This window comes from Poromitra crassiceps (genome assembly GCF_964638095.1).
Source record: "Poromitra crassiceps genome assembly, chromosome: 6".
NCBI classification, from domain to species: domain Eukaryota; kingdom Metazoa; phylum Chordata; class Actinopteri; order Beryciformes; family Melamphaidae; genus Poromitra; species Poromitra crassiceps.
The window spans coordinates 35,363,973-35,373,569 of NC_139627.1; the positions used below are offsets into that span (position 1 = coordinate 35,363,973).

At 44.1% G+C, this 9,597-nt stretch overlaps 1 protein-coding gene across 1 annotated transcript; it reads left to right on the plus strand.

Annotated features, from left to right (window-relative positions):
* The first annotated feature begins 451 nt into the window (after window positions 1–451).
* gpr18 (G protein-coupled receptor 18) lies at window positions 452–5,368 on the plus strand. Its single transcript, XM_083639525.1, has 2 exons — window positions 452–549; window positions 2,775–5,368. The coding sequence occupies exon 2, from the start codon at window positions 2,782–2,784 to the stop codon at window positions 3,793–3,795; it is 1,014 nt and encodes a 337-aa protein (XP_083495651.1). The 5' UTR covers window positions 452–549; window positions 2,775–2,781; the 3' UTR covers window positions 3,796–5,368.
* Window positions 5,369–9,597: the final 4,229 nt, after the last annotated feature.

The window sequence follows — 9,597 nt, forward strand, 5'->3', positions numbered from 1 at the left end:
ATTACTCCCCTGAGAACTAATGTGCTGTGACAGACCCCACTTTTCCAATCAATAACTCGCCCTAAATCTGCCATCTCTCTGCCTGCCAAACACACTCCCACTTATAATGGCACATCATTTTCTTTAAGGGGGTGTAATTGCAGAAGTGGAAAGCTGTAGCCCTTTTTGTGTTTCGACTCTGTAGATACTTCTATAGGTACAGTACTGTACCAGAAACTACAGTGTGTGTGTGTGTGTGTGTGTGTGTGTGTGTGTGTGTGTGTGTGTGTGTGTGTGTGTGTGTGTGTGTGTGTGTGTGTGTGTGTGTGTGTGTGTGTGTGTGTGTGTGTGTGTGTGTGTGCGAGACACAGGAAGTGATGGGGGCTTTCTACTCTCTGCTCTGTGTCACCGCCGTTTCCATCAGTATCACCCTCTGAAATAGACACATTCACTTCCCTCTTTTGGCTGTTAGAGCAGAGCACTCAGCGCTGCTTCACAAGGCACTTGGTGAGGGCTTGTTATCAAGATGCTGATGCCTAGGAAATGCTGAAAAGATAGCCTATACCTGTGGTAAGTGTGGTCGTTAATTGTACAGACGGTGCTATCTGATCTGTTTGACTTTTGAGATGGAAAAACAAGATTGGAGGTTTGGGAGTTACTGCACATGCTGCTTCACATCACTTCATTTGCTTCATGCTGTCGCTTGACAATAATTGTGTTCAGTAAATTTGGTTTGTTCCTTTACAAAGTTTACATGGCCACAATTCACAATGCACAGTACAGCAATTGGTGGCTTATGTCATTTATCAAAGGAAAAAGTGAATAGTTTAAACCACAAATGCAAATGCATCGTAGTCACGTGATTTCTCATCAAGACAAGATCAAAAGTTTCTCACGATAATTTAATTTCACTTCCAGCTTTCTACCCTAGACACAGATTTCACTCGCTTCTCCAAAATGTTCTTCAGATGCTGTAATATACACAGTACATTATGTGTGTGTATATATATATATATATAAATATATATATACCGTATATATATATATATATATATATATATATATATATCCTACTATAGTTTTTAGTTAGATGTATGCATGTATGTATGTACGTATGCTTGTTTGTTAGTGTAACATAAGGTTATAGAATACATTTAGATTAGACAGATATGACTTCCCATTGCTCTCACACTGCAGCTGCACAGCTGTTTCAAAAATAACTATTCAAATGATCTAGCAGCAGGTTCTGCAAACTGTGAAATACAGATACTCTTTTAGAAACAGCCTCTGGCCATTTCAACTTCATTACTTCTTCTGGGAACCTGTTTGTTTCATACACATTTTCTTTTTATCTCAAACAAAGAAACGTTCATTTGGCTGGCACTGCGCCTTGGGTGAGAGGAAAATACCGTCATTCGGGAGTTTTATTATCCCTATAATTACTGTGATATTTCCAACTCATGTGGCCCATTGAGCCATGTATCTGCGCATAATGAGAGCTATCAGGTATGTAATAAAGTTGCACTGCCTTCTCCCGCTCATAAGGTTGTTTGAAACTCAATCAAATCTGCCACTAACAGATACTTAAAGGCAAAACAAATCAATGTGAAAATCTTTTAGTACTTAAAAGTAAAGTACTGTTTCAGATTTTTTTGCGATATGTTTGGTATCTGGCTCCCAGAAAACCAGCATATACATGCTCTAGTTTAACTTAGATAGGTGGACTTTATCCATTTCATAAACACCTCCAGCTTTTTCTTTCTTGTTACGACCTACCGAGCAGCACGTGACCTTTCGAGATATGTGAATTAGGAGCTAATCTCAAATGAGAACAAACTAGTGCAGTGCCCGTTTACCCACTCACTGTATTGGACTTTCACTCACTGTGTGGCTACACAAACTCTACTGGTCCTACTTATACCCTCTGCATGGAAGGATTTATGACATCACTGATGCATAGACGGATTATGACATGAGTGGCCCCTGGGCCTGGACGCAGAAAAGAGCCCCACTCATAGCGCACATACACAGCCACCTGAACACTCAAAGCCAACAGCACAATAACAATAAATAATTTCACCTGTATGTCAATAATAGGATTTACAGCACAGGTACACTCAATTAAAGCCAAAAGCACAATAACATTCTTATTTCCATAAACTTATGAAACGTCAAAAATAAAGGGTTGGGGCCTTAAGGGATCAGATTAATTTCGTCCCATGCCCACTTGGTAATACATCCTTGCACTGATGATGTTACAATGTCTATGACAGAAGTCCGGGAATCTTTTATTTTCTTTACTTTACTTTACTTTACTTTACTTTACTTTACTTTACTTTACTTTGGTGCAAACCCATGTTCTGAGCATGTTCAGTTGTGACAGTTTTGACTTTCGGCACAAACCCGTGTTCTGAGCATGCTCAGTTGTGATGGATTTGACTTTCGGTGCAAACCAGTGTTCAGATGGTCCTGCCTTTATATAGTAGATTTATACCTTGGGCTGCTGTAACTTTGTAATGTCATAATTCATGCAAATTTATGCAGGAAATACAGGAAAACCGTGTTCCGATCGGTCGAATCACATGAAATTCAGCAGCGCACACGCCGAATTCGAATTTGTCCGATCGACTTCGAACTCTGTGGGTGCGCTGCTGGCGACCCTGCGGAGTGCAGTGCCGAATTCTGTGCGATGACCTACTGAGAGTGAAACGGTATGAGGAAAAAAACAAGAACAATGTTTTCTCCTGATTGCCAACAGTAATTCTAAACATTCTGCTCTCTTTGCTGAATTAAAGCTGCAGTATGGATCTGAATACTTCCAACATGTCGGTGGAGTCTGGTACAGTGCGGCTGGAGCAGGTTGCGGTGGAATACCGCATGGTGGGCCTGATCTTCTACTGCTTCATATTCATCATAGGAGTCATAGTCAATCTCACCGCCTTGTGGGTGTTTGCCCTCACCACCAAGAAGAGGAACTCCGTCACGGTCTACATGATCAACGTGGCTGTGGTGGACCTCATCTTCCTCCTGCTGCTCCCCTTCAGGATGGCCTACAACCAGCAGGACTACTGGCCCTTCGGAGACTTGTTCTGTCGGCTCAGCGCCGCCCTTACCATCTTCTACCCCTGCATGGCGCTGTGGCTGTTCGCTCTGATCAGCGCTGACCGCTATGTGGCCATTGTCCAGCCGAAGCACGGGAAGGAGCTGAAGAACATCCCCAAGGCTGTGGTGGCGAGCTTGGGGGTGTGGATCATGACCCTGGGCAGCACCGTGCCCCTGCTCTTCATCCAGGACGACCCCGACCGTGCCTCCAACTTCACCACCTGCATTAAGACACGCGACATCATCCACCTGCGCCGTGACAACCCCGTCCACTTTGTGCGGCTCACCTTCTTCTTCCTGGTGCCCATATTGATCATGATCGGCTGCTACGTCGTCATCGTGGACAATCTGATCCACGGCCGCACCTCGAAACTCAAGCCTAAAATCAAGCAGAAGTCCATCCGCATTATCATCACGCTCATCATCCAAATGTTGGTTTGTTTTGTGCCCTTCCATGTTTGTTTGGTGGTCCTTTTGCTGAAGGTGGGCGAAGAAGGGGACTACAACACATGGGGAGCCTTCACCACATTCCTGATGAACATGAGCACAGTGTTAGATATTATTCTGTACTACATCGTCTCCAAGCAGTTCCAGGACAGGGTGATCAGTGTGATTCTGTATAGGAACTATCTGCGAAGTGTTAGGAGAAAGAGCAGACACACTCACACCGGCAGCATAAGATCAATGAGCAACTTGACCGGCGCAATGGTATGAACTAGAGGTCTTCAGGTATGGCCGAACCCCGAATACCCGAGGGTCTGGCTCAGACTCGGCCAGGTCTTTTGCGTCCATTCAAAAGAAGTGACCGCGGGACTGTTTGCCGTGGGTCTCGGATCTCTGACATTGAAATGTTAGGTCCATTAGGACCCGAGTGGACCTGGCAAGTGGCTGTTTATATTGTCAAATAACAAATTTAAAACAAACTTATCAGAAAAGTGAGCACTGGAACCTACATCAGCATGATTAGAACTACCTAAAATGACAGAAACCATCTTTGGGGAAATGTATGTGGCGTGTACCGTAGTTTGATTTGATTCTTTATTCTGGCTCATGTTAGAGGTCTTCGGGTATGCCCAAACCCCCGAATACCCGCCAGCCTGGCCTCGGGTCCATTCAAAAGAAGCGACTGCGGGTCCGGCTCGGGTCCAACATTTATCGGTTCTGTATGGGTACGGGTCTCAGCTTTCTAATAATAGATAGATCTGGTTTGGTTCTGGGTACTACATTTTCGGGTCCTTTTGGATTTGGGCATGACTTTTTGGACCCGTGAAGAGCTCTAAGCCTCTAACAATACCATGTCAAAAATGACACTGTGTCACATGCTCTACTGTATGTACAAAGTACTTGTGCACATTTTGGCATAGTGCAACACTGAATACATTACACTGTCTAAGCGCTCATTAGCTATCCATCGGATCAAAAACTGTAATTAATTTCCGAGACGTGAATTCACACTCACAGTATGGGAGTATTGTTGTTGTGGCACAAACATCTGCGTTCCGAGCTGATTGACTCACCCATGAGACTTGAGATGATTTCAACGCATCTTTGCTCCGGCAGACAAAGCAGCATCTCGCGCTCAGGTGGAACATAATATGAAGGCTAAAATAAGCCTCCTTGAAGAATCTTAGTGCTTGTTTTCATACTATGCCTACATCTAGAAACCTTTCTCAACCTCATGTCTGCATCTAGCAGACATGAGGTAACAGCATCCGGAAAACAAGAAACCAACCGGAAATTATTGTGGGCTTCTTAAGGTCACTGTTTTTATCTCGCTTTTTTGCACCATACCTGATGCTGCCATATGGATGGTTTTGTTTTCACAAAACAGATCTGATCTCATGATCTCGTGCAAATCCAGCTGTCACCATTTTCTGTATTATGTCATGTTTATGAATACAAAGTTGACTATTGTACTTGTCGATCTATCTTGGTGTCAAGGCACATCAACCAGTGACAAGTTTAAACTCAACCAGAAGGAGGTGCATTGAGACAGGAAATGAGAAGCAGAATCTTTGTGAAAGCTGTTGTTTATGTCATGGCCAGGTGATGGCAGCATGTCACAGAAAACACAGGCGGATCCCATCTACCTGGCAGAGCAAGAGAAAGATTTTCTTTTAAGTGTCTTCTCCAGATTAAGAGTGGATATTGTCTGTTTTAACTGTTGGGTGCTGTATATATATATATTTTTTTTTACTTGTTTTTGTTCCTTTCATTAACTTTCTTACAAGCTGTGCAACTTTACAATGACCTATGGAAGATTTGAGCTGTTGTCCAATTAAATAAACATGACTCCACCTTCTCACACAGACGTTATAATACAGTGATGGCCGCGTGATCAGACAGGAATAAGAAATAATGTGTTTATGGTGCAAATGCAAATAGTATTGATTAGGTGTTAAATGATTCAGTCACTTTGGAGTGCTTTTACAGTAACATCCTCAAGAGATGTCAGAGTGGCTATTCACCTTATTCACCTTCAAGCTTAAGAGAAGAGCTTCTTTGCACATGTGATGCTTTCATATCAGGTCTTTCGTTGCACCGGAGCAAAATGACTATGAGGCTGCAAGACCCTGCAGTTTCTCCTCAATTTATCCCTGAGACGGAGGAAGACAAGTGATGAGTTGTGAGTGAATGTGACTATTCAGTTGAAACAAAGAACAACATTAATATGGTCCTGACAGGTGTCCTGCACAAAATATCATCCAAGCAAAGGCTCACTTTCCAATTGCTCAAATGAAGGGTGAGGCTGAGTGAGGCTTAGACAGTGAGTCATCATGGTCAAGGCATTGTGTCAACTTGTGTAGTAACCATACCTATCGTGACCATTCTCTAAACTCTGGTATGGATATGACTCCACACACACAATTACCGATAAATATGTAAAGTAGACAAGCGATACATTCTGACGGAAGCGGTACTTCTGGCTCGGTCAGACGTTCCTACAGACACAATCGGCCATGTCTACGGGTGGGAAGCCAGTGGGGTATGAGTCCTGGTCACTGGGTGCCTGCTCCGGGCCGGGGAGGGAAACTGGGGGGAATAGCGTGATCCCACGTCCTGCCGGTGAAACTCCTCACTGTCGGGAGAAAAGAAGCGGCTGGCGACTGCACAAAATCGGAGGAGGCATGGGCTAGCTAGTCTATGGCTCTCCCCAGATCGGCAGAGGTGGAACAGCGACCAGGAGACCAGGGGGAATTGGCCAAGTACAATTAGGGAGAAAAACCGAAAGAAAAACTTGATTTGAAAAAAGAGATGCATTCTGAATAGTGAATAGCCTCTTATAATCCCATCTGTTTTCTGTTTCTTGATGAGCATGAGTGGAGGATAAACATGAGTGCGTTTGGTGGTTGGTTGGTTGGTTGGTTGGTTGGTTTGTATGAGGAGGATGTAGGGAGCATAATAAAGAGGAGGCAGCAGACACTCGTCTCGTGGAATCCTGGGAAGTGCAGTTCATCACATGACGGTCGGTTTATTGGCCGCTGGACTACAAGAGGATTTATAACAGCGAGGTCAGAGGTCAAATGAAACATCAGAGGTTCGTCTATCTGTCCCACCTGTTAGACATCAAAGAACAACCGAGCACGCTGCACACAGCAACTGGCATTTAAAACAATTAAGTTTCCTGTCAAGTCCCTGTGATGAATTATCCGGAAGCTTTACCCGCTGTAATTCTAAATCTTCACAACAAGTGCCTTTGTTGTAGAGAAATTAATGAAAACAAGATTGTCTTTCATAGGAGCTGATCTAACAGCGCGACAGCCAGCTGCTCTTCTCTGGGAATAAAAACAGTCAGCATTAAACAAAGCTCGGAGAAAATACTTTTTTCCCTCTCTTTTTTCTACGGCGCGTGGAAAACAAATCAGGCGGCAAGCACAGTGGCCATCTGTTATGTTATTTGATATGTGTGAATACATGTTGTAATGACTTTGTTTGTGAATCACTCTGCGCGGCAGAACACACGAGAGCTCTCGAAGTGCTGGAGTGTTCAAAGCTAATCATATAATTGGACACAATAGTCGATGACAAATGGAGCCGCTCGGAGCCAGCCAGCTGGGGAAGTGAATATGTAATCATTGTAAAATCATATCATTTTTGCATATTTGAAGACAGCTTAATAGAGTTTGCGTGTCAGCACACTATCAAATGATGATCAGACACAGTGTTGCTGTATTTGTTTTCCAAATCGTGCTTTGTTTAGCTATTTGTCTTGCAAGATTCAAAGCGTTCCTTGAGAGATTTAAGGAGAACTTCACCGAAAAACAATGCTGATTCATTTTGCACTTGATCTCACACATATCCGAAAACTGTAAACAGTTTTGCGGGCATTCATTTAGTTTGAAAGTTGAGAGTTGTGATGATGTGGATGGCAAAATGCAGTGACATCACTGGTCCACAACTTAACTCGAATCAACTCTCAATAACTGTCAAACTAAAGGAATTCTTGCCAAAGTGTTTAGAGTTGTCGGATATGTGTGAGTTCATGTACAAAATAAATCAGCATTGTTTTTCTGTGAAGTTCTCCTTTAAGTCTTACCACATTAAGTTCCATGCTGTCATGAAGGTTAAAGAGGACTTAGGACAAATGCCTCCTCTAGATACAGGACAGTAGACGGTGTTGCAGTACACAGCCTACAGTACCATCTGAAACCACAAGGCTCTCTAGGATAATCACAGTTTAAGCCACAGTTATATTATCTGAGCAAATTGCATACATACAATGGATATCCTCCTATTTTAAAAGGGAGCAAGTGGGCAATGTTTGTCTGTTAAACTTTTTGTGCCGGCCACAGCTATGCCGTTTTACGTGCGATCGGGCTGAAACTTTCAGGGGGTGTAAAGAGCACCCGTGCGGGTGACCTGACAGAGCCGGATTTTTTAATTAGGTGATTGCCCTAATTACCTCCTGCGTATGCGACGCGCAGTGGGCGAGTGAGGCAGCGAGCCCCCGCAGCGGTGGAAATCATGGCATTGTGACATCATCAGTGATGTCATAAGAGCAGTGGTGATGTCATCAGTGATGCGAAGTTGTGACAGTATCAGTGATCATCAGTGATGTCATAAGAGGAAAGGAGCCCACACAGCGGTTGAGCTGCAGGGCGCGCGAGGCTGTGTCAGCGGCCGCGCTGCGTACTGTGTGCGTTCAGAAGGGAGGGCGAGGCGGAGTTAGCGAGCTCGCACAGCAGGCAAGTCTAGGAATCGCGCGCACGTAGCGCGGGAGATGCCTAGTATTGTACAATAACCTTAAAAACATCCAACCAAAGCAGTTTCCTGCCACCCAGGCATGTTGTGGAAACACAACATTGCAGTTTGTTTTAAAGGATGGTTCCCTACACTTTTACTAATCCATTTAGTCTTCATATTGTTCCCATTAGAGCACATACGGACATGAAAGAGCTCCTATAGTCATTTTATATAGATATATGCTGTGTGTAGTCCAGCCTCGCCTGGGCCTCCCTATCTACAGCGCGGCATTAGCAGCAAGCAGCTGTCTGCATTTACATCATTGAGCGTTTCTCTCAGGGCACTTTAATACTGAACCTCTCCCCTGGTAAACTTTACTATAGGATGTTGAAGGATACTTCTGGACCGCCATAGGAAATGAGAGGCACATGTGTGTGTATCTAGTGGAGCAAGAGTGGGTCCCCCCCGCGATGCTCAGTTTAAGGACCGTGCAACTAGACTAATAGATTCCTTTTGTGGACTGAAGTCGGTTAAGTACATGAGCTATTGTTCTTATCTGTGGTGGTTTGGACTGTATATGAAGTCGGTTAAGTAGATGAGGTATTGTTCTTATCTGTGGTGTTTTGGACTGTATATGAAGTCGGCTTATGGACTGTATATGCCGGCCGCACCCCTTACAATAATGCCTGGTGTCCAGTAGAAACGGTGTGAGGTATTCCACCGCACGCTTCTAACAGGTTTACCCAGGGTAGCTTTGTAGTCGAGGTAATCTTTTCTTCCTTTGGCAATAGAGATCTACACTGCTTTGTCTTTTGTCTCCATTAAAAGGAGATAATCTACTGCAAGAGTTCCAAACGCTACCAAACTGACTCCAATTGACCCTGCAGTTACCACGAGAGGGAGAGGGAAATGTATGGCCTTGATTACAGCTGTGTGTCTATTTTAGCAGATTGTTCTGTTGCTGATTCACACACACACACAGTCGCAGAACCATTAGCACGTATAAATAATGTAGGCCCTCTCCTCCCCGCCCCCCCAACTCTCTACTCAGCTAAGTGCCTGGAAACCTTGGTCTCCTCTTGTCAGGTACTCCATAGATTAGTATAAGATTTATTTTAAGTCGGTAAAGCGGCGTGTTCTTGACAGTGTTCTCAAGTGTTGGGCCCAGTGCATTTGGGAATGTTTTTAATTGTATCATATGAAGTGCAATGGGGGCTCCGGTGGGGACTGTGTCAGGTTGTGTTAATATTTAATCCGGTCTCACTTCAGTTTCCTCATGATCCATGTTATGGGTAACGGCAGAACGAGAGGGCCGCATTACAAGATGGCTAA

What these genes read in the sequence shown, in the direction of transcription:
- gpr18 (XM_083639525.1), top strand. Translation starts at nt 2,782, where the DNA reads ATGGATCTGAATACTTCCAACATGTCGGTGGAGTCTGGTACAGTGCGG.